The 24,185-nt window shown below is 46.5% G+C and overlaps 1 protein-coding gene across 1 annotated transcript in view; it reads left to right on the top strand.

Moving 5' to 3' along the window:
• The first annotated feature begins 1,921 nt into the window (after positions 1–1,921).
• The window catches only part of Maml2 (mastermind-like transcriptional coactivator 2), a 188,975-nt gene continuing 166,711 nt past the window's right edge, over positions 1,922–24,185 (top strand). The window contains exon 1 of the mRNA XM_013511001.1: positions 1,922–2,062. Within this exon, the coding sequence (XP_013366455.1) occupies positions 1,937–2,062 (126 nt within the window). The 5' untranslated portion in view covers positions 1,922–1,936. The remainder of the gene's footprint in view (positions 2,063–24,185) is intronic.

Here is a 24,185-nt window from a genome sequence, read left to right as displayed (position 1 = left end):
AGATGACCTGCATGGGACAACCCAGGTGAATCTCCATGGCTCACGGTCAGCAACGTGAGGTTGTAGTTATCATTCGTGCTGGCGTATGGCCCAAGTGCAGGTCATCCAGTGTGGGTGACATGCCTGCCCTGTCAGGCTGGAGGGGAGCCTTATTCTGCCCAGAGATAATCTGAAAGGTAAGAGTAGCCAGAAGGGATCACACCAAGGAGTGCTAGTTGAGGGCCACAATCCTCCCAGGTCTTTGAGAGCAGTTATCCTTCTGCAGTTTAGCTGCGCTGGCAAAGCTTTGAAAGGAATACGAGGGATATGATCGTAAAGTCACAAACTGCCTCATCATCAGTAACCCTTATTTTGCTTAGAGTCATCGATCTGTAGGGTTGAGAGAATCCACGGAGATCTGTGTATCTTGAAGAAACGTTTCCTAGTGATGGTAACTCCTGCTCTCAGGCTCTTTAACTGATGGGCTTTTTCTTCCTTGTACCAGGTTAGGAGCAGATCTGGGAACAATGCCCCTTACTGTCATGAAAGACCGCAGAGGAAGATTCTAAGGTCCTGGTCGTGGAAGGCTGGCCCCTGCTGCGTACATATTTTCTCCAAAGTGAGAGCAAATCGCATCTTGCCCAGAACTACATGGCTCCTTGCTGCCTCACTGGCACACGGGTTTTGTGCTCATGCTTCCACCCTGTTCCTCGGCCAGCCTTGACCCTGGGCTCTGCAGAAGCCTCAGCTTCCCTGGACTTTCACTGTCCACCTTCCTGCCTCAGCTTACTCATTGGGTGGACAACTGCAGCAGTCTAACGTCCTTGTAGTTACTGGAATTGGTACACAAAGCTGTATACCACCTGGTTGGGATCATTCACATAGAGATCCCTCCCGCGGCAGCTTTACCCCGTAGCCTTCCAGCAGGGCCTTGACTCTGTCACCGGCAGAATTCACACTCCTCAAGGCGGCCCAGTTCTTGAGTGGTCTCATAAGTCTCTGTGTTGTTGGCCCCAGACAAGCATTTCAGACCCTTCTTTAACAGAGTAGAGTTTCAACTAATTCAACATGTATGTTCCCCCTGTTCTATTACCTAAACACCCTCAATCCTTTTAATCTTTCTTAAATAACAATATTTCGGGCTCTCAGTCTAGCCCGGTAGGCCTTCTGAACAAGTGTCAGTTTGATCATCCCACTTCTAAAACGGGCTGGACAAAACTAAGTGCGATGCTGCCAGTACAGTCTGACAAAAGTAAAGGAAGACTAAGCCTTTAAATGCAGCCTCGGATAACATTGGTGGTCTGGGCAGCTGCATTATATGATTGCCTGGTGTGGTTGCAACTGTCAGCTAATCCTCCTGAGTCTCACTGTCCTTTGTGGAGTAGGCCCTCAGAAAAATTTTGATGTCTTAAATCAAATCCGTGTACACATGAGCCTCTGCTAGACTGCTTTTCTCCAATCATTTTGTACAACTAATAGTTTATGTCCAAACACAGGGACTTACATATATATCTGTTCAATGTCATCTTTTTAAGGGCAATTCATAGTTTCAGCTCATTGAGATCGTGTTGATATAGGCTCTGTTATCCAATATATCTCTCTTTGGTCCTAGCTCCGGATCAATGAGAAACTTATTAGGCACGTCTTAAAGAGTTTTACCAAGCCATCAGAACAGATTCTGAAAGAAGACAAGGAAGGGGTCAACTGTGTACCCATGGTAAGAGCCCCATGGGCTGCCATTCTTACACAAATCAGCTGTAGCTGTGGAAGTTTACTGAGGTAGGAATCAATCTAAAAGAAGTGGCTACTAAGATCATCACTTCTGTGATCATGCAGAATGCAAGCCCAGTCCTTCCCTCACTAACTGTGAGGTGTCAGAAGAGTTCATTATGCTTTCTGAGGAACCCTCCCGTGCGATGCCTGCGTTCCAGGGCTGCAGGGTGGATTATGTAAGGTGATGCCTGTGATGCGTGAGTCGGTGCCGCCACACATGTATCACTCATCAGCCTTTTTCCAAATCCCCCCTCAGATAAAAGATCTGCATCTCGTACACGGAAATGTTGATGACCCAGCCTCGCTAAAGGTAAACATCCAGTGCTCTACACAGCAGCTTCTACACTGGCTTCTCTACTCCTTCTTAACAAAACTTGTGTGAAATTATTTCTTTGAAAAATGCACTAGAAAATGGGCATTGAAATTGTTTTCTTTATGTTGTCTAGTGACATATACAATAAACTCTGGGAATGTGTGGTCCTACTATTCTTTGGCTCTAAATGTTAGAAGAAAAAAATTTTGGTCATCTAGTATTTCCTAATAATAAATTGAGCCAATTGAATAAAGATATAAATACCCCAACTCGAGTTATTAAAGCTAATTTATCTTGTAATAGGTTCTTTTATGTATGAAGACCTCACTCCCCACAGGTGTTCCTGGGTAATTCATCACAGACACCTGTAATCAGATCTAAACAACCAAAACAAAGTTGCCAAGAAACAAGGTTGCAAGTAGCTTCAGTTCTGATAGCTTAAGCCCCGTGTCTTCAGAGTGGAGACGATGAAACATGACAGGAATTAGTAAATCTATCAGGAGAGAAGCAGATTTGCTGCCGCACATTATCCAGTTGTGCTGCAGTTTCAAAGCTTCAGGTTTTCAATTACCTAAAATTAGTCATAGTGGTAAGAAAGTACTTTTCTTTCTAATCTACCTGCATAATAATGTTCAAGCTTGTTTCCTATTTCGAGTGGAGAGTTTCACACATCCATTTAAAACGATTTGTGAAAGTCCCTGCTCTCCTAAGTGTAACTCGGTGATTAAAAACACTAAGACAATATGTAAAGATTTTCTAGATAATAAATTATAAGCACAAAATTTGTGTGACCCAAAATGGCTACTCATTTTTAAAAAACCAAACTAGTTTAATAACGAGTCTAGATTAGGTCTTGTTGGCTTTAATCAGATAATGAAAATTTATTTTGTAGGCATTACTAAGCTCTCATCAAATCAGACCTCAGGGCAGCAAGAGGGAAATCACCTCAAATTAAGCTAGATGTGTCAGGAGAGTGCTGCGTGCAGAGGTGGACATTTCCCTGAGTGGAACCAGATGTAGAAAAAAGCCTAGCGCCCAGCACTAAACTAGAATCTTCTCTGCTAATAGGATGTGACTGAATTCCAGGGATGTTTGTTCAGTTAAGAGAGCAGTAATGCTTTCTCATCGGTGGCTCTTTGGGTGCCTGAAATCTTCTGCTTGTTTGTTTAGCAGGACTGTTTTTGAAATGTTGGACAAATGCACAGCAGTTCTGATGCTGCTCTGACCAGCGTAGAATGCTGCCTCGTACGTTTTTCCTGTGACACTTCCTTTCGAAGATGTTTCACATGTGCTTTTTCCTTCTGCCCACACTGTGTGTTCACCACCAAATTTCCACTGTCAGCCCCCTCCCACGCGTACTTTCAGCACTCTTGCACTCCCCCGAGCTCAGAGCACTTCAACCATGCTCTCTTTGGCCCACACATAATGGAGTAAAATGCCTGAAAGGACAGAACATTCATGGGAAGGACTTAAATACTTTGCAGAACGCTTTTCTCAGTGAGGTCTTCCTGTTTCCATTTATTTTGCCTGTAATAAGAATATGTGCTCTTTTTGCTTTTGGGGTCCTTGAAACCATTTTTTTTTCCTGTTGACTAGTTTTCCCATCAGAAGTTTTTAAATTATGAGTCAAAAGAATATTACTCTACAGCACACCCCCAGGGAAGGGAAAGATTGCCTAAGCATCTAGATGATTCAAGGACGGATAGAGGCAGGGAGAAATTTGTTGGCTTTCTATTTATTATTCAAACAAAAGCAAATTTTAAAATCTGAATTAGGAAGGTTACAGAACCTTAATTCAGATTTCTGTATGTGTGTTATAAGCTTCCAACTTAGACAAACTTAAGAAAAAGAAACATAAGGTCTCTAAACACAAACTTGGCAACTTCTCACACTGCTTTTACTAACCCTAAGAGTCTTCAGACAAGTAAAGTCTGTTTTCACCACTTTCCGGCGAAGTTGACATAGCAGATGCTGTAGTGATGACCCTCGTTACTGTGACTGCATCGGCCAGTCAGAAGCCTCGGAGGGACAGCTCCGTCAAAGCAGAGGCCAGCAGCACTTCTGCCACTGAATGCTCGGCCAGATGCCAGCGGAATTAATCACGGGGCACCGTGCTGGAATCGGGGCAAACACCTCTTTTAGAGTGCTTGGTCCACGGACTGATATGAAAAATATCAAAACAGCGGAAAGGCAGAAATAGGAAGAACACTCTTGTCGTGACATCGTCATTTAAAAATTTATAGCCTCCGTGTGTATGTGATACTGGGATTTGAACCGTTTACTCTGAGACATCCAGGGTTAGACTCGGCAGTGATTCCTCAAGAGAAGCTGTTTATCCTTTTATTTTCTGTTTATTCATTTATCCATTTAAAATGCAAGCATTTCTACAACACCCAGTGGACGAAGGATACACCAAATGCATTTATTTTGGCAGAGATGGTAGGTTAATTTGAAGGTCTGAGAAAAATAGCAACCCAGGACCTATGCTGGTCAATAATAACTAAGATGGCAGGGGCTTTTCTTAGCCACCTGTTGAGTGTGGCCCCGTGAGGCTCTCGTTTGACTCCAACACGCCCAAGGAAAGGTGGAGCGGGCGGTAGTGGAGTGCGAAGGAGCAGCTTCGTGCACAAGTGTCAGAGCCCTCGAGGATAAAGTTAAGATTCTGTAACTCGGGGCACCAGGGAAGAATGCAAAGCAGACTGCAGTTCAGTAGCAGGGAGGCCTCTAGGACTACTCACGTTTGTTTAAGACATGATTTTAAAATCAGAGGAACCTGTTTCTTTGAATCTGGCAGCATTTGTCAAATGATATTGTGCTTATGATGATTGTGCTTACAGTAACCTCCGTATAAAAAGCGTCTCTCTACGTGGGACCCTGCGTGAACTGCGGCTGTTCGGGAGTTGAGCTTTGAAGCCAGGTGCTGTTGGGTTCAAACTGCCACTCTGAACGCCCAGACTGTGTCACCTTGAGAGAGCGACTTCCAGCCCTTTGCGCTGGTTTCTTGTCCATAGATGGAGGATGATGATAGCTCCTACACAGTGGGGTTGTGAAAATGAGAGGAGGGCTCTGAGCTGCTTACCGTGGTGGTGAACATTCACAAGATAATTATCATTCGGCCCCTTCCCCACCGCGCACCACTTTCATAATCCAGGCTTAGGTACCTCTTCCTTCCAGGGACACCAGAAAGCACTCTGGTTCTCCTGTGATGTGATAGGCAATTTGCAAAAGCTAATATGTAATTCATTTAGGACTAAAACCTAATTATGCTGTATTGTTGTATAATTTCTCTAGTGTGTCGGCATCTGGTGTAGCTTATCAGCATGAGAAGGTAAACTGTGACATCTGTTAAAGGGAAGAAGTCTGTGAGTTCTGTACCTTTGGGTTTCTTTGACTTTAATGATGCATGTGGTTCATAGGTCTTGTTAAAACCCAGATTCTGATGCAGTAGGTCTGTGGAGAGGCTGAGGCTTGGTATTTCCAAGGTGCTTTCAAGTGGTGCCTATGCTGAGCATCTGTGCACTGTGCCGTGATGCTATACGTACTGCACTTAAATTCTGCCCCATCCGGGTTGCAGTACAAGTTAAAACACATGCAAGGCATTGAGACTGAGAAGAACTTAGAAAAGCAGAGATCACGTTAGCGGCTGAAGGGCCCAGAAAGCAGACACAGGTGCATGCCCAGACGCGTGTACAGGTTCTAAAGGCCAAGTCCAGCTCTGTGCGGACGTTCCACTTAGAGGAACGGTGAGCAATGGCGTGCAAATCGCCTCAGCATCTTCTTACAACCGGCAGGTCTGCGGCGGGGCCCGGAGTCCACCTTCCTCGAAGGCCCCAGGGGATGCCCGTGCTGCAGTCTGCAGGCCCCGGCAGCAGCAGGGCGGTGCAGGCGAGGCTGAGTAACCTGCAGGAGCGTGCTGCCAGTCACAAGTCATATCCTTGACAGCAGTTTGTCCTCGGGAAGACGCGCTGCTCAGCCCCCATGCACATAGCTGAGCCATCCTGGAAGACAGCACCCTCCCATGTGCGCACCTGTGAAAACAGCTTGCAAACAGGCCACAGAGAGAGAGACCTGCAGGCTGACACCTGGGCAGCGCGCAGCTGCTTAGCTGTGAGAAAGCGCCCTGATTTTACCGCTTCACTGCTCCTTTTATAGAAGGCCAGTTCCTCCAGAGTTCCATTATTTCTGACAACTTTGTGTAACCAGAAGTTCCCGCGGCTGTGGGCCGTAGGGTAGAGGCTGGCGGGGTTTCCCCACACTCTGCCACGGTGCTGAGGGGCAGCGCCACCGGGAACAGCTGCACCTCTGCCTCTGCGGCCCCTTCCCGTATGTCACAAACCACACGCCTCAGAGATGCTTTTCAGCCGGGCCCTCGGACTCTGTACATAGCTGCAGGTGGGGCCGGTTAGACAATGAAACAGAAGTAGCACAAGGAGAGGATCTCCGTCTTCATAGTCTCACATCTCCATTCCTCTGGGGGAAGAACACAAACCCTCCCCAAATGATTTAGTGTCGAAAAGAAAGTCCCGGAAAAACATTTTCAGAATTTTAGATTTTAAAAATCTTAGAAATACTGACAGATACAGAAGTAAAGGCTATATTTAGGGTCCTTTGACTTTCATTTGGAATTTGAGTTTTCACACAGGCTCGGGCTCAGAATTATAAAGTGCGGAAAGGAACAGAAACTGCTGTGCGTGCGGGTTTTTTCTAGTCTGCTCCCCAGGGCTTCGCTGGGCCCCAGTGATAAGAGAGCTGGTGCTGCCCTGGACTGCTGCCCCTGAGGAGGGGCCCGCACACAGCCTCCCCTGCTCCGCATGGTCAAGTGCTAACTCAGTCTCCATAGAGTCAAGGTAGATTTTCCAGTCCGTCCAAAAAGCAGACCTAGAAGTTGATCTCTGACTTCTAGTACAGGGCATGGTCATTGTACTTAGATATGATAGTAATAAAAGTATAACAGAAATTTATGGAAAGCATGCTTTAGGTTATATAAACAGACAAATCGCGTAAAAAAGGCAAAATTGAGGGCTAAGGGAATGCTGAACTCTGTATTTTCTGTGTAATTTTACTGTAAAGCTAAAGCTACTCTAAAATGTAAAGTCTGTTAGGAAAAGAACTGCACAGTTCAGAGCCTTGGAAAATAAGCAAATATACTGACTATAAGGCATCTCTAGAAAGGATATACGAGAAGAAAGAGCTACCAGTTTCCTTTTGCTACACCGTGAATGACTGGTGTGATTTACTTTTTAAAGCCTGTTCCACTGGTAGAAGATAAAGAGCCCTTCAGCCCGCCCCTTCTCTCGCAGGAGAGGACCCTGACATGGGCACGTGCCGAAGTGAGAAGAGCTTACTTAGTGCGAAGCCTGGGTTTGAATCCCTTCACTGCCGTCTTTCAAGCTTTGTGGCTTTCGGCAAAATACTCGGCTACTTGGATGTTAAAAGTTATTATGAGGATTAAATGAAATATTGTAAATGGAGACACTAGCCACAATCTCCACTTAGCAAACGTTAGCGGAAATTAACTAACGTCCAGGAGCAAAGCCCACCTTTTGTGATGTAACTCTACGAGGAGAGAATCACTTCAGTGAGATGGGAGATCAGTTCATGGGAAAGGCGGCTAAGGAAGGGCACAGCCCGCAGGTATATGGACAGGGGCCTCTCAGCCCGCCCAGTATGCAGTAGGCCCTCAGTAGACGTTGGTCAAATACATCAGCCTCTACATTGGGTACACCCGAAATTTCATACAGTTGTGTTTTTTAACCCTCAGATCCTTTGTTCTTACGTTTGTAGAACACTACACTTTCCATAGTCCTTATTATCTCTTCAATAAATGAAACATACCGAAACCTGGGAGGCAGATAAGGCAGGTCTTAGATTCTATTTTGTAGCATTGGAAACTGAGGCACACCAAGAAGCACACACAGGAAACTTCAGTGTAAGAGCAAACTAAAACTCACGTCATCTAACTTAGGATCAGCTTTATACTATATATATTTTTAAAAGATTCATTCTAAACACTTCAGAGCATAAAGGAAATATACAGCGTGAAACTGAGCTTAGGAAATTTACACAGTAAGGGACTATTTTAATATTTCAACTGAATTTGATAGTGATTTCTTACGTTATAAGAAGAAAACAGGGGCTGGGGATTTAGCTCAGTGGCAAAAAGCACTTGCCTGGCAAGCGCAAGGTCGCGAGTTCGGTTCCCGGTACCGAAGAAAAACCAAAAAAGAAAAAAAAAAAAAAAAAAAAAAAAAAAAAAAAAAAGAAGAAAACATGGCTGAGGACAGGTGTAGAAGATAGTTAATAATGATGCATTCCATGGAAGTGTTCTTTGCCAAATAGTGATGTGCTGAGCGCTCCTGACCACTGGCATGCATTGTCTGGTACGTGAAGCCACCACGATTAGGTTTTGGTTTTAAGAACTGTTCTTCTGTACTGTGTTAGCTCTCTCTGGACAGCTGGCCAAAATTTATGTTTTTGCATCTTAGACTTATTCTCAAGTAATGTGTTGTAAACACTGAGTGGGGGAGTTGTGGCAGGATGAGGAGAGAAAAAGCAAAGGAAGATTTTTGCAGTGATCGAAATTTCCCTTGGTTATTATCATAGTTGTACAAAATGTACTAGTTGATGTTTGTGTGGGCTGAGCAGAAAAGCAGAGATTTCATGTTATTGTAAAAGCAGAAATACAGTCTCTATCTACATGGTGGGCACCTCCCAGTTATCCCCAAAAGGAGGGAGTACTGGAAGAGTAAGAGAAGGTGATAGATATCCCAGCAGCCTTGTCACTGCCCAGTGTGTGACCACTAGATTTGCAGTTTTTCTGGAGATGCAGCTTTGATCTAGGGACAAAGTTTAACACAGACAGTGCAAGCCCCATGTGCTACAACTATGTAACAAATGACCCAAAAGCTTGTTGCTTAAGACAGCGACAACACTTACTTTGCCGTAACACAGGCAGGCCTCAGGCTGGAGCTGGGCCCCTTTGTGTGCTGTCGGAGCAGGTTGCAGATAGGGGGCTGGCGTCGTCGGAAGGCTCGCTCACTGTCATGTCTGCTCGCGGGTTCTGACTGCTGGCCGTGGCCTTAGCTGGAGCCGTCTTCTAGACCACCTCCTTGTGGCCGCTTTCTGTGACTGGGGATGCTTCACTCTATGATGGCTGGGTTCCCCGGCATGACCGTCCCAGAAGAGAGAACCTGGTGAAAACCGTACCCTCTCTGTGACTTAGCCTTGGAAGTTGCATAGCTCTGTTGGCTGGAGAAGGCACTTGTTCCAGCTCTGACCTGAGGGGAGGGAACACAGATTCCACCACCGAGTCGGGCAGGAGTGTCAGACTCACACTGGCAGAGGAGCATAGGAAGTAAAGATATTCCCGCTGCGGTCCTCTGAGAGACACAGTGTCACATAATCTCTCGGTCCTCCTCCTTTGGTTCCACTGCTGTCGGCCCTAGGGCTTCAACGGTTAGCAATTGAGGCACCTCTGCATTTGTCGCCTTCCCTTGTTAAGTACTGATCCCAAGGAAGCCCAAAACCATACTCCTCAAAGTAATGGATTCTAGTTTTAGACTGGACCTTTGTGATCCTTCTGATTATAGTGTCTGCCTTTTTCTACTTGTGTGTAAAAAGTTTTGGCCTTGTTTGTGTCCTCGAGCCAGAAAGCAATGCAGTCTTCCTGGCCACTGCTTCAATCTCTTCGATTGGCTTCTGACCTAAGGTGGCTGTTCTCTAAGAAAACGGCAAGATGGCGGCGAGAGGAGAATGGTGGAGGATACAGAGAGAGAAACAAAGATGCTCTGAGAGAAGGGGAGAGAGAGAGAGACAGGCAGACAGACAGAGACAGAGACAGAGAGACAACAATATCTCTGATCCTGAAGATCCCCGTGTCGTTTTTAGGCCATATATAGTAGCATGGCCATGGGGTAGGGATTATGGTTGCTGGCATTTTGTTTTCAATTTTTATTTTGCAGTCAAAAGAGGCTGAAATAGCCAACCGAGGGAGGCTGGGAGCAGGAGGGTGGCTTGTCCAGAGTCCCCATCAGACTGGTGGAGGAGCTGGCTCTGAGCTCCGCCCATCTGACCCCACGGCCCACGGTAGACTCTTCCCTGCGCATGGCTTTGGAAGAGAGGAAGCAGAGGTCTTCAGGTAGTTGTGAGTTGGGGGAAAAGGCTCAAAGAAATAAAGAAGGAGACTGGAAGGTAAAGAACAAAAAGGACGCAGAGTCTCGCTTTTCTCTTCGGTGTTGTTTCTTGATCCACGGTACTTCCTCCATTATCTGTCTTTCGTCACATCTAGCGATGCCCTTCCTTTTGGACATCTGGACTATTTCTCGCTCCTTACACTGAAGGACAACAGTTGACATACCTAGTTACAATGAGCCCCGGTGACCCAGACATTTCCTATGTAAGGTGCTGGGAAGGGAAGGTCATTGTCACCACACGCAGCTCTGTGCTGCTGAAATACAAGGTCAGGCCGAATAATACAGACTCGACAGACACTCCCACGGACTTAAGCATTCAGGGACAAAAGCAGATGAATCCTTTCCCGGGATGCTGTCTAATCAAATTCAGGATGTGTACAGCCTGCAGCTCTGCCAGGACCACCATTTCACTGGGCAATGGCTGTTAAAATTGGAATTCTTTCCCAGAAGAGGGTCAAAATTAGAATTCTGCAGAGCATTATCTTCTTCCCCATAGCCATGTCATTTTGTAAGAGATTGCTCTGCCTAGAAATCCTCCTGGTCCTTTTGTTCTTCCTCACATCTAATCCATATTTGAGTTAACAGCGAAACTGGGCACGAGACGTAACCAGAGGCACAAGAGGCAGCTCGTACCTACCTCTTGGAACGCTGGTGAGGGTTCATAAGATATTGTGCTGCAGCTGTGTATGTTTTTATGTTTTGCACAATCAAACCTGATTAAAGCTGGCTTTGTGACTCCTCTGATTCCTTGTGGTGTTGGGAGTTTCAGGTGATTGGCTGCCTGGCTCTGTTTTTCACCTCTCGGGGAATTACTCCTGCAACCATTTCCTGATACCCCCAGGGATTAACTGATGCGTCTTTGTAGCTGGTGGGTTACAGCATAGTAAGGTCGTCCCTCAAAGCTGGCGGAGGGAGAGTTTAACTCTTGAGATCAAATGTATTTGTCCCACCGCTTGCTCTGCCTCCTGGTGCAGGTCAGGAGGTGACTCCAGAGAGGTGGCCCTCCATTCAAGCAAATGTTATATTCTCGCGCTCTCACCACGGCATCAAAAGCGGCACCAGCGAGAAGCCGGGTCCTCATCACGACAGCCGACCCCGTTTATCACAGACCCGAGGCCCACACCTTTGATCCTCCCCATACAACCATCTGAGAGAGAGCGGTGCACAGACCCACGAGCGTCTTCTATTGTTTTTCTCATCAGTTTCAAAGTGTTTTCCCACGATTTCTGTTTGTGTTGATGTCTCAGCCTGCCTATGTCAGCAAAACAAGAAAGAAGAATTCCCACAAAGGAATGCTAATTTAGTAGTTCAATTTATTTGTGTTTTAATTTAGAAAATACATAACTGTGCATCTCATCAGGATTAAAATTGCACCCCTCATGCAGGATCTTATTTAAATATACATCCACCCCTCAACCCCATCCCCATACGACTAAGGTCTCTAGATAGTCAAGTTTTCTCCTTGCTCTCAGAAATTCCCTCATAACACCATTATCCTTATTCCCAAGTTCTATTTCCTTTCTTAAATGTTCCTTTCTCTTTCACCCCCCATTCTATCTTTTACTGATATCTTTTTGATGAAATGTGGGCTTGAAATTGCTAATAACATCAGGATAAATGTTTAGACCTGGTATGAAAATATTTGAAAGTAATAGAAACAGATTCTGTGTCCTTGCAGCTTCTTTGTGAAGGAAAGTGCATTTCTTGGTGTATTTTATGGTCCAGAAAAATTCAGCTCAACATTAAAACCCATCCCCCCATGTTGTCAGATTTTTAGTATTAAACATCGACATACAGTGTAATTTTGGCAGCGGCCTGTCATCTGGATAGTTGTCTGCAGATGCTATTCATGCTATTTTGGATAAAAACCACCTCATTACCATGTAAGTTGTGAACAGAAATGAACTCACACATCACCTGCATCCCTGCGCTCGCCCGTGTCATCCCTGTCCTCGTGTGATGCGGTTCAGCTCCCAGGGGACTGCGATGCCCCTGAAAACTGACAGTCACATTCTACTATAACGTATTTTTCCCATCTAATAACGTGGTCTAGGTAATGATTCATAATCCTCAAAGGGCCTCCTGCCAGTGACAACTGAACTCAAGTAATTGAGAACACCGTGCAATTTGGCGGGGACTACACTTTTATGGTTCAATCAAGAGTTAAAGCAGCGGTGTATCTGGAGAGACTTTCAGTGAAATGACATTTTCCTGATGCATTTCCGTGTCTAGTTTACATGTGAAACTGGCTTCTTCAGGCCACCGCAGCCTGCAATAGGTCTGTAAATGGTGTATTTATCACCTGCGAGACCTACGTCCTGCAAAGGCAAGGCCATTTTCTGTGACTCCCCTCAGTGTTGTGAGTGTCGCCGCGTGTGCTCGGGCATTATTTTACCTGCCCAGTGCCTGCTTATCAGGAAGACAAGTCTTTGACTTCAGTCCCACTCTGTTGGAGAAACCAAACTCCCTAAAGGACCTTTCAATCCAGGGACAGATTATTCACCCGGTTCCCAACTCCCTGAGCAACTCCCTTCTGCCTACCTGCTTGCCTTAATTAGGAGCCCTGCACACTGTTTCCGCACATGCAGACAGCCACTCTCTTCATTCCGTGCAGGTCAGGCTCAACTCAGTTCAGCTGCGTGGTGTGACTGCTCTTGTTCTGTTGCTCCCCGGCTCTTCCTGGGACCAGAGCTGGGCCTAAGGCCTTCTGAGGGGCAAGAAGACTTTGTACCAGAGCCGAAAGGACTTCTCCCTCCTAACCAATGAACAGATCCTGGGCACCTTAGCTCTCTCCTACTGCAGGATGAGGACCCTGCCCTACTACCCGAACTGCTAATTTTTAGCATATATTTAGGATTAGTTATTAATCTACTATTAAGTGTAATCATATATGTAAACCACACAATGAACCCTGTTGCATTTCAGTAGGCATTTAATAACTCATTCATTTTTCTGAGTCAAACTTTGGAATGTGCATTTTCACAGTATGAACTGTAACCGGTATTGAGTCCCTAGTATCAGTCATACAGCAACATTATGGGGTTAAGTAAATGTGGGTTTGCCAAGAGATTTAACCTGGCTTCAAGTCTTGGCTTTCATGTCGACTTTCTCTGTGACTTCAGGCTAATGACTCAACATTTCTGAACCTCATCTTCATCTGCAAAATCAGGTCACCATAGTTACTCACTCACATGGTAGACATTAGGATTGCAGGAGATAATGCCAGTGATTGCATACTTGAAACAACAAAGCACTGTGCAAATTGAGGATCTTCTTTTTCCTACGCTTCCTTCTCCTATTCCTGTTCTGTGAATTGGGGCGGCCGATACTTTGTGCTCCTGGTAGGTGAGCCATGACGTCTAGGTTTCAGAGAACTTTGGCCCAAGCATGAGGCATAGACTTTCCATTTTCTTGGTGCTTAAGGACAAATACTGGTGAAGTGGAGGAAGACGCTGGAAAAGCCTAGGTCTTCTGCTTCTGTGGAACACACGACAAGATTTGCCACACCTCTCTTGGTTTTTGCAGGCAGGGGATACAAAGTGGTTTGCTTTGCATACCATAAAACCCAATTCAACTAGAGGCAGGGAAATTTTTGTTGGCTTGTATTTGAATTGCAGAACAAAGTTTAATTTGGTTTCCATTTCCCCTGATGAGGAATAGGATCTTTACTGCAAGAAAACCTGACACTTCTTTATTCTTGCGAGGATGGTAAAATTTTCTGGGTCACAAAACAAGCAATAGGGAAAGAAATGAAGGTACATGCAAGACTCCTAAAATAAATATTCCTCTGTGGTAATTATTAGAAGCTTGGGTGGAAAAGATGTCAGCCTCAGGAGTTTGGGCCACATTCCTCTCTCATTTTTTCCTTCCTGCCCTGTTCAATGTTGCTTGTGTAACACGCTAGGAAGGAGTTGCTTCACCCCATATTGTACACAGTGCTTGGAAATGCTGAGCGGCAATTATAAAATAATGCCTCAGGGTTTTGAGGCTCCAGTACTATTACTCGAGCCAAAGGCTGAATCCAGAAGGTGTTCCTTAAACAAAGCCACTGTCCAGTGGGAACAGTGGCAAGAGATCTGAATGAGCCTGGGTGCCACAAGAGACATTTAAGTCAGGTTAGTTAAATGTATTTCAGGCCTGTGATATCCCTCAAGTACATGACACAGCCCCTCTTCTCCTTGAGAATGTTATTTCACTGAAGAGATAGACTGCTTAAATAATCAAGCAAAGTAGTTGATGGCTAAATGTTGAGTCTAGATCTTCAGAGGAGAGAAGTTACCGTGGATTACAGTGTCTCTGGGAAGGCAGGCTATGACCCGGCATGAGCCCTGCAGGGGAGAAAAGGCAGACATCTCCCCGGAAGTCCTTTCTCTTCAGGAAGGCCATTTAGCTCCTATGTGACCCCACAACAAATGGGTGAGCAAGGCAGGGGTTTCTTCGTAGGGAGCAGGACAGGTGAGGTGGCTGTTACCTTCCCACAGCGCTGTGCTGAAGGGATGGGATGGGAAGTCAGGTCACCTGCTGTGAAGGTCGGCACATCAGCTTGGGCAGTTTCGTTGCGGCCTTTCCCTGAGTTATTGCTGCTTCCGTGTTTTCATGATCATCTTACTCTCTTCAGTGCTTACCCCATGAGCAGTGTGCCACACGTGCTTCCTTCCGTCCCTTGTCAGAGAGAAAACGGCAAAATGGCCGCACTTCTACACATTAAGAGCCCAAACCAGTAACACCATGTCTGCTTCTCTCAGGAGCTGAGTTCCACTCGGTGTGGTGGGAGCATGGGGAACTGAAGAAAGCGGGGAGGGCTGTGACACCGGGCGGGAGGAGGGAGAGGAGAAGGCACAGAAAGCCTTACCTCCTCGGTGCCTCTGTGGCCTCTGCTCTGCTCTTGGTTCACCTCTGGCTTCCGCAAGTGCTTGCCCTCGGTGGCCCACACAGTACCCCGGGACCCTCTCTGCCCGCTCCTCTGCTTCGTCCTCTTCTGAACCTTCCCGCTGCCTTCACTGAGCTCTTCCTTCCGTCTCCTTCCAGATGTGGGCGATCCACAGAGCTCAGGCTCAGCCCTCAGCTTCCTCCCCAAGAGCTGCCATTTCTGCGTGGACGGCCCTCCGAATCTCAGACTCTCCGGACGACACCTGACTTGTGCTCGGAGATCCAGCCCTTTATCTCCAGGGCCTCCCACTCTGCTCCGACACCCTGTAAAAATGTAACCGTACCCCTCTGAAGATCAGCTCCTCCCTCCAGGCCCTTACTTACAAGACCGTTTTCATTAGAATGCCCTTCCTCCTCAGACTCCCTGAGTGTCGCCCTACAATGTAAAGGTTACTCTGTGTTTGAGCCTCTTCCTTTGGTAGTGAAACATTTTCTCAAAGCCGTTTGTGGCCTATGGCTGTGGCGTGCATTCAAGAGCTCAGGGACCCAATTTGCCAACAGTCGCTGGGGTCCGGAGCCTTCTGCAGAGGGAAGGTGCAGGGCATTTGTGCGGGCATGAGCAGGCAAGGAATGGCCTGGAAATGCCAAGTTATAGTGCTGGGGTGAAAGGCAGGGAAGGATGCTAGGAGGGAAATAGAATCTTATTGTCCGTGGCGATCGGCGAAATGGATGCCCATTAGAAAGGCACTTTGGCTGTGATTCCGTGTGCAGTGCTCTACATGTTGAAAATCTGGAAAGCATACGAAAGGGAATTACTCATGTTTTTCCATCTGTACACATGTGCCCCACTGGTGTTAAATTCTTTTTGTAAGAGTCTCTCATTCCATAATGTACACACAGAAAAAGATGCCCACCACTTTTTAAAAAAAATGATATTATTGAAACCAGCTGAATAAATTCATAGAGTATTGTAGCAGGACAAGTGAAATGTAAACCCACATTCTCTGAGGTTGTAAATGCTTTTAGTACATATACTACCTCATATGAAATTTATTCCACCACCAATATTGTTTTCATGTCATTGTTGTCAAGGGTAAAACAGGCATGACAAGAGAAGGGGAATTTTATTCTAAATTCTGGAATGTAGTATTAAGTACAGAGCCCTCTTCTCACATGAGAGGACGCAGACAGAGATCAGTTTGAGGAAAGTTGCTGTCCTCTTGCCCCTGTAACCTATTTCCATCTTGAAAAGGACCTGCATTATCTTGCTTAAGAAATGAGCCCAGTTCCCCAAGTAGAAGACTCTTGGAACGCCACCATTTGGTTCTCCCGGGCACTTCATCGCATCATGAGCGCAGCTGGAGAAAGGTTTGTTACTGGAGAAAGGTTTGTTACTCACTTTTGCTTTGTTGATGAGCCATGAGCCACCTTGGTGAGGATTAAAACGCCACTCAAGGGGCTGGGGATTAGCTCAGCGGCAAAGCGCCTGCCTGGCAAGCACAAGGTCATGAGTTTGGTTCCCGGGACCGGAGAAAAACCAAAAAAAAACCAAAAAAAACAAACACCACTCAAAACGCCACTCAACTGCCTGCACTAAGGTTTTAACTTTCAAGTATTCACTCAACAAGTATTTATCGAGCACCAGTTATGCAACAAACAACAGGTCTGGTCTATACCTACTGAACGTATGGGTGCCAGGAAGTACAGAGATCCCAGCCCTGTTTGTCCGAATCCACTGTGCTTTGCATTTTAGGCGAATCAGCACTTGGCCCCCAAGTGCGTCTCTGCACAGGGCACAGAGGGAAGAGGCTGCTGCAGTATCGGAGCCGTGCGAGGACGATGTCTGCCCTCTGAGAAGTAGCTGTGGTTGTCAGCGTTAGGGTGAGCGTCCCGGGCCTCCTTCCAGCAGCAGTGTTCCTCCTGAGGAACGCTTGTGAGGGCGGGAGAGGCTGCGCCAGGGACCCACCACCTCCTTCACCCCTCCTGGATTCATGAGTGTGGTCTTTACCTCAGACCGAGCCTCTCGGCACCTACTATCCACGTTTTTACCATGGTCATTAGAGCGGCCTTTCACTAGGCTTCCGGATGTTGCTTACTTTCTGACTGGACTCTGAGGTCCCAGCACCACTTTTCTGTTCTCCCGGTCCCATGCCTGTCTGACAGAAGGACTCTGTTCCTCCTCTATGTGCATTTATTTATACCTCTTCTCACCAATTGGTTTAAAATGTGCTGAAGGCCAAGCACGCCCAGGTGTTTTGCAGAGGTGCGGGGGATGAAGATGCCCTCGCGGCCTGCAGAGGAAGCAGGGAGGGAAACGGCGCGGCTGTTGGGTGGCGTCTTCACAGGGAGCAGCCGTCCTGACGGGGCAGAGCCGCAGAGCGTAAGGAGATACTGGCAGGCGGGGCTGGGCTGGGCGAGCATGCAGACACATGCGCTAAGGCGTGCGAGCTCTGCACGGGCAGCGACAGAGCGGTGGACACTGTCACTCTGAGCTCAGGCACAGCCTCACAGCCCTGCTGTCTCTCCCCGCCCCTTTGCGACACCATCACTTACCTCGGGGACAGTGAGAGAGAAGAAGGAGAGGGGCGGAGGACGGACAGGTGGGACCGGAACCCTGAGCTAGTTTGCACCCCTCTGTACCCCGCAATGAAAGCTGCGCGCAGAAGCCCTGCTCCTCCTTACCCTTTCGCCTCACAGCTTCCACCCGGAAGCCGCTGTCACCTGCCGCCCGGCGTCCACACCGGGGCCGGCCCTTCTTCGAGAGGGCCGAGCACCTACGCGCTCCTTCTTAGCTTCTTTTTAAAATGTAGGACTCAAGGGATAAAACAGGCCCCTAAACTAGCACCTGTTTTTCAGAAACGTTCTTCACATAACAAACCATGGCTGTCGTAAGACGGAAATAAACTCACTGGGAGGCCAATTTTCCTTACTCTTCACTGTAATGACAAAATTGATTACTCTAGCACTCTGGTGAAGGCAAGAGTATTGATCGGCCATTTGTGATCTGGGTCTGAGTAAGTTTTAAATTGGGAAACAATACTTTGATCCTAATCAGTGCAGCTGGGTTGGAAATCTTTCACCACATGGTATAGAAAGGATGGGAAGAGAAGGAAATGGTGCTCTGTGGTTCTAGCCCAGGAGACCCCGGGGTGCAGAACGTGCAGATGCGCTGGCTGAGCTGTTGCGCTCCACCTATGTGATGCACCCGGCCCAGGAGGAAGCTTCTGTGTGATGCTGGGGACGTATGCGCTCTGTGAACTGGGTTCTCCTGTGACAGAGGGCCAGAGACACTCGCTCTGCACCGCTCTCCCAGTGCAGCGTACCGCAGAATGACTCAGGAGTAGAGGGCTGCTACACGGGATGTGGCACTGAAAGAATGAAGTCTTACTTTCTCTCCCATGTGCCCTTCCTGCTCCACTGCTGGCATAACAGAAAGAAAGGTATGAGTGGGGGGTGGTTTTGCAAAAAACTTGCCCTACACTCACTACTGCTAGCACCTTTAGATTCACTCCTGAAGGTATGACAAGTGACTTTCTCCAGGGAGTCTCAGCAACAGAGTCTTATTTAGGAAGAGGTAGGCCAAGCGCCCCTGTCCAGGAGGCTTCCCTTTATCGGGGCCTGGGGACAGGAAATGCAGCCTGTGGAGAAAGTGCTAGATAGAGCAGGCTCTGCTGCAAGCAGGACCGGAAGGAAGAGAACGACTCCTTGTTCCAGGCTGCCTTCTCCTTCCTGTGACTGCTGGTGCTGGCTCGGGCTGCACAGTAGAGCTGGCACTCTTCACCTTTAAAATCCAGGTGTGTTGCTATGATTGACATTTGGAAACGGACCCTGGGGTTAATACACAGCAAACTGTTCTTCCTTGGGAAAGGTACTAACTCTTTCAGACTTTTCTGTCGGTGGTGTGTCAGAACCACAAGGCTGGGAGGAATTTTAACCGAACTCACTCATGATAAGAAGGCAGAAAGACAGAGTGACCAGCTGGATGTCACATATGTAATGTATGACAGATTCATAGTAGTAAATTAACCAGCATGAAAGTTATGGTGGAGCTCAAACACAAACAGTAACACCAAGGCACCCTAGATGCCATGGCTGCATTGCCGACTCTTGGGAAATAACCCAAGTGGAAGTTGCTCATACCCTTTTTCCACATCCCCACGCCAGCTCGCACTCTGCGTAGCTGATCTCCGCATGGTTGATTCTATGTGCTTTATTCCCCTCCGCGATTGTCCCCCACAGGGGACCCATGAGGATCACATGGCACTGGCCTCCTTGATCAGCAGGACCCCCTCCACCTGCTTCCCTCGGATGGGAATGTGCAGTGCCGGGGTGGTCAGCAGGAGAAGGGATCTAAGCATGTCTCCAAGGCTGGTGGTTCCCAGTGTATGACCCAAGCACTGGCCATTGACACAGTGCTTATTAGAAATGTAGGCTCTCAGCTCTGTTACAAAATAACTAGATCAGAAAGAAGGCGGGGAGAAGCACTAATGCAGAGTGAAAGCCATGCCTTGTGCATGCCCGGAAAGAGCTCTACCGTTGAACTATACCCCTCGCCCCTTGATATAATCTCTGACTAGACATAGATAAATGTATCTTATGATATTTAAATAATATCCATCCACTCATTCCATCAGTTTTTATTGAGGGCTTTCTAATACCAGGCACTAGAATGGCATTAATAAAAGTGAAGTGCCCTCTATGTTCTGTACTAATTGCTTTCATATATTAGCTCCTTTAATCCTTGAACTGTAAGGTCACTGCTATTCTGTTCCTTCAACAGAGGTGCAAACCAAAGCACAGAGAGGGCAGGAAAAGTTTCCAAGGTGTGGGGTTCATCAATAGTATAGGCAGTGTTTGGACCCAAGCAGTCTGCTCCAAGACCCATGATCTTAACTATTCTGGTAAACACCTCCTCACACTTAGACAGGAAGGGTGCTGCTCATTGCTACAACCCTTCCAGCCCACTGCAAGAGCTCTCGGCCTGGACAGAAAGCCAGACTTCGCATATGCCATGTGTCATCACATAATGACTTCTTAACTGTTACAATGATGATATGAACCGAATGCTAGGAGAAAGTAAAGAGGAAGCTGGGAACTGTCAAAGGTGCCAAGAAAGACTTCAGAAGAAGTCCACAATTCCCTGAGAACAAGGATTCTCCGGCTTCCCTAAGCGTCGTGGTTTACAAAGGCTATGTGCAAAAAATAAACGTGTCGCGTGAGCAAGGCGATTCACCTCTGTTGGTATTGAAGGGTAAGGAGATTTTGCAACAAGGATGGACACAACCTGGAGGGGTAAATGGCTAAAAATAGGTTGTTCTGGGAGCAGAAATGCAACATGACTAGAGCAAAGCCAGCCAGGAAGCGGGTGGTGGGAAGAAGTGAGAGGGAGGAAGAGATAGGAAAGGTCTTGTGAGCCCTGCCAAAGGGCGCAGGTTAGTCCTCTGGGAAGCCTTCTGTAGGCAAGGAGTGACATTATCAGGTTTCTGAGTGGGAAGGCACCTCTCGAGGCCAGTTTTGAAGTGAATTACAGCGGAGGAGGCAGGCAGCTAGGAGGACTGCAGTAGTAAGGAGGGGAGGTTTAGAAGGTCTGAGCTACACACAGCGGCAACGGGAGGACAAAGGCGGACCCCATATGACAGTTCTCTGAGCCACGGGAGGCGGAACCCAGTGACAGGCAGAGTACTCACATAGGACTTAGACTTCCAGACACAAATGGTGACACCCGTAGCTGACAGTAGGAGTCTTCAGAAGCTTGGGAAGGAGAAAGAGAAAGGGCTCAGTCTTAAAGAGCTCAGCTGGAGTGGCCTGCCTGCCCTTCCCAGGAGGACGGACTTAGGGACAGGACGGAGGAGAGGGCGCTCGGTGTTACAGTCAGGGCGGGGGCTGAGGCCAGGCGCGGGGGTTGCGCAGAGAGCCTCGCTCGGGAAGAGCAAAGCAGGGGCTAGGCAAGCTAGGAGGTGCTCGTGACAGGTCTCGGAGGGTGAGCCCTCACATGGCAGGGTAAGAGCTGTCGTTTTAAGTTATGCTGGTCTGGAGAAGACTCACCTGATTTTTATCCGGAAGAATTTTAGAAAAAAATGAAACAATTTTCAAAAACCCCTGGCTGCAAGCTAGAACGGTGTTTCCCCTTCCCCTGTGAAAGAGTATGTGGCCTGACCCGCCGCAGAGGATGCGGTGTCCGAGAGTGCAGAATTCACCACAAAAGCTTTAGCAGCCGGTCTGTGACCTGAGGGGCTCTGTGGCAGCAAACGGGAGCTTCACCGTGCGGCAGCTCCGCTTCGCCAGCTGTGCTCCAGGCTCCTCTGCAGGAGGGGACACCTTGCAGGGTGGGTCTGTCACACCTGCAGAGAGTAGAAGATGAAACATTACTTAGGTAAAACAACCACTTTATTTTAAAATTAAGTAAACATGATCACACACTTTAACCAAATTCAATAAGCTGTTTGCTTTAAAACTGACTTCCATATGTGTCCAGTTTATTTCACTTGAGTATGGTCTCAAAGTGCATCCATTTACCTAGAAATGTCTCAAGTTGATCCTTCTTTATGGCTGTGTCGTACTCCATTGTATAAAAAAACCACACCTTCTCTATCCGTTCATCGGTTGATGGGCATTTGGGTTGTTTCCAAGATTTAGCTATTACAAACTGTGGCGCTATAAACATGGGTGTGCATATATCACCGTGGTATGATGCCTTTAATTCTTTCAGGAAGATATGAAAAAGGGTATTGCACTGTTTCTCTGGTGTGAGAAACTGAAAGTATAAATAAGGACCAAAATGTATAACATATTGTGAAATAGGAAGAAAATGTTCAATTGGAAGGGGAAATGGGGTGCGGCAGGGGAGGGGGAGAAAGGAAAAAGAAAAAAAAAAAACAAGAAAAGAAAGAAAGAATCAAACCAAAGCTTTTGTAAATGGGGGAAGAGCTGAGGAGGGGAGAAGAGTGGGAGGAAAAGCAGGACTGAGACATACTGCGCCCAGGCACAAATTCTCTCGCACGTGTGATTATTCTGCATATCTAAACTGTCCCAATAAACTTAAGTAATTAAGAAACAATCACACAGTTCAGCTGTGAGTTTCAAATTAGTGTGTTTTCAAAGCCTGAATACACAATTTGAGGTGAAAAGAGATGAAACATTTAATAAGAACCGTAAGAAATGTTTAACGTGGGGTATTCTTTGTGCCCGTTAGCCTATCGTGAAGATATGTCCACATGGTCTTGGGTTATACGTGGCTCATGTAAGCACAAATATCGTGCTTCAGGAAGAACAACTGAAAACAATCATAAATACTAATGTCAGATAAAATATACAGGGAGAAATGTTCAACCTCAATTGATGTCAAAGAAATATAAATAAAAGCAACAATATGGTAAAGCCGTTTTTGAAATTATAACACTGAGTTGCCTCAGGAAGTCAAGAAATGAGACTTACAAACTGCTGAGAGAACGTAATTATGTACAGCCTCAGAGGACAAATTGTCAATACATATCAAAAACCTTTAAAAATGTTCATAATCTTTGACTGAGGTATTCCTTTTAGAATTTATCCAAAGAAACAAGCAAACCACTGTATCTAAAATAGGGGAAATTCTGGTTATTTATTTATTTATTTATTTATTTATTTATTTATTTATTTAGGGTCTTGTTATGCAGTTCAGGCTGGTCTTAAATTTACTGTGTTTACTAAGTTGCCCTCAAACTGGCAACAATCCTCCTGCCTCAGCCTCCTGGCTGCTGGGATTACAGACACCACCATCCCCAGCTAGGAATTTGTATAGTATATGAATTATTTTTCAATAAAGCGTTTCTGTAGAAAAAAAAAAGTGGAGCTATGCAAAAAATATAAAGATACTGCAGTATTATTTATAACTATGGAAGTAGGAAAAATGTAATGCCTATCATATGCCACCCTTGCTCAATAGAATCGAGCCTTTTCCTTGAACTCAGGCTATGGTATAATTACCAGAAACTGGGGCTGTGGGTCAGCACTGTGGTGTCACAGCCTTCCGGGTCTCTGATATTTGCTAACGTCTGACAACCACTTGGAAAAAAATTCCTGGTAAATTATAATTTAGTGGGAAAAACAGGCTACAAAACAGTATGTAATGATAGAAGGCAAATTTATTTGAAAAAGCATCTGTGTATATGCATACCTGAAATAAACACTGATAAGCTATATTTGAAAAATCAACAATTTTCTGCAGAATGTAGATATGTGGAACTCTTATTTTCTTCTTTGTAATTTTCTATGTTTTTCAAACTTTCTATAAAAATTATATATTTTTTTACACCAAAAATAAGTTGTTCTTAAAAGTGTTTGGAATCTCTGGGCTTTCGAGAGTTTTGGAAAACATACAAGTTCAGGAAGAGGAAGACAGAAGATGGGTGGTTCTCCTCAGCTCTGCGCAGAGGCTCTTTGCCCTTTACATAGGACGTCACAACTTTTGCATTGTTTTAGCAATGAAAGCAACAGGCTATCTGTCTTAGGTACACCCTCAAAGGGTGTATGATGACCTGTGTCCGTCAGATCTCTGACCTGGCTTTTGAGACCGTGACTTCTTTTTCTTCCTTCTCCTTCTCCTTCTCCTTTTCCTTCTTCTTCTCCTTCTTCTCCTTCTCCTCCTTCTCCTTCTCCTCCTTCTCCTTCTCCTTCTTCTCCTTTTCCTCTCTCTTCTCCTCCTTCTCCTCCTTCTCCTCCTCCATCTTCTCCTTCTCCTTCTCCCTCTCCCTCTCCTTCTCCTTCTTCTCCTCCTCCATCTCCTCCTTCTCCTTCTTCTTCATCTCCTCCTCTTCCTTCTCCTTCTCCCTCTCCTTCTCCTTCTCCTTCTCCTTCTCCCTCTCCTCCTTCTCCTTCTTCTCCTCTTTCTTCTCCTTCTTCTCCTCCTTCTCCTCCTCCATCTCCTCCTTCTCCTTCTCCTTCTTCTCCTTCTTCTCCATCTCCTCCTTCTCCTCCTTCTCCTTCTCCCTCTCCTTCTCCTTCTCCCTCTCCTCCTCCTTCTCCCTCTCCTCCTCCTCCTCCTCCTCCTCCTCCTCCTCCTCGTCCTCCTTCTCCTCCTC

Source organism: Chinchilla lanigera, unplaced genomic scaffold, assembly GCF_000276665.1.
Source record: "Chinchilla lanigera isolate Chin_1 unplaced genomic scaffold, ChiLan1.0 scaffold00011, whole genome shotgun sequence".
NCBI classification, from domain to species: Eukaryota; Metazoa; Chordata; class Mammalia; order Rodentia; family Chinchillidae; genus Chinchilla; species Chinchilla lanigera.
The sequence above is the reverse complement of the archived record's forward strand: the minus strand, read 5'-3'. Positions and strand labels throughout refer to the sequence as shown.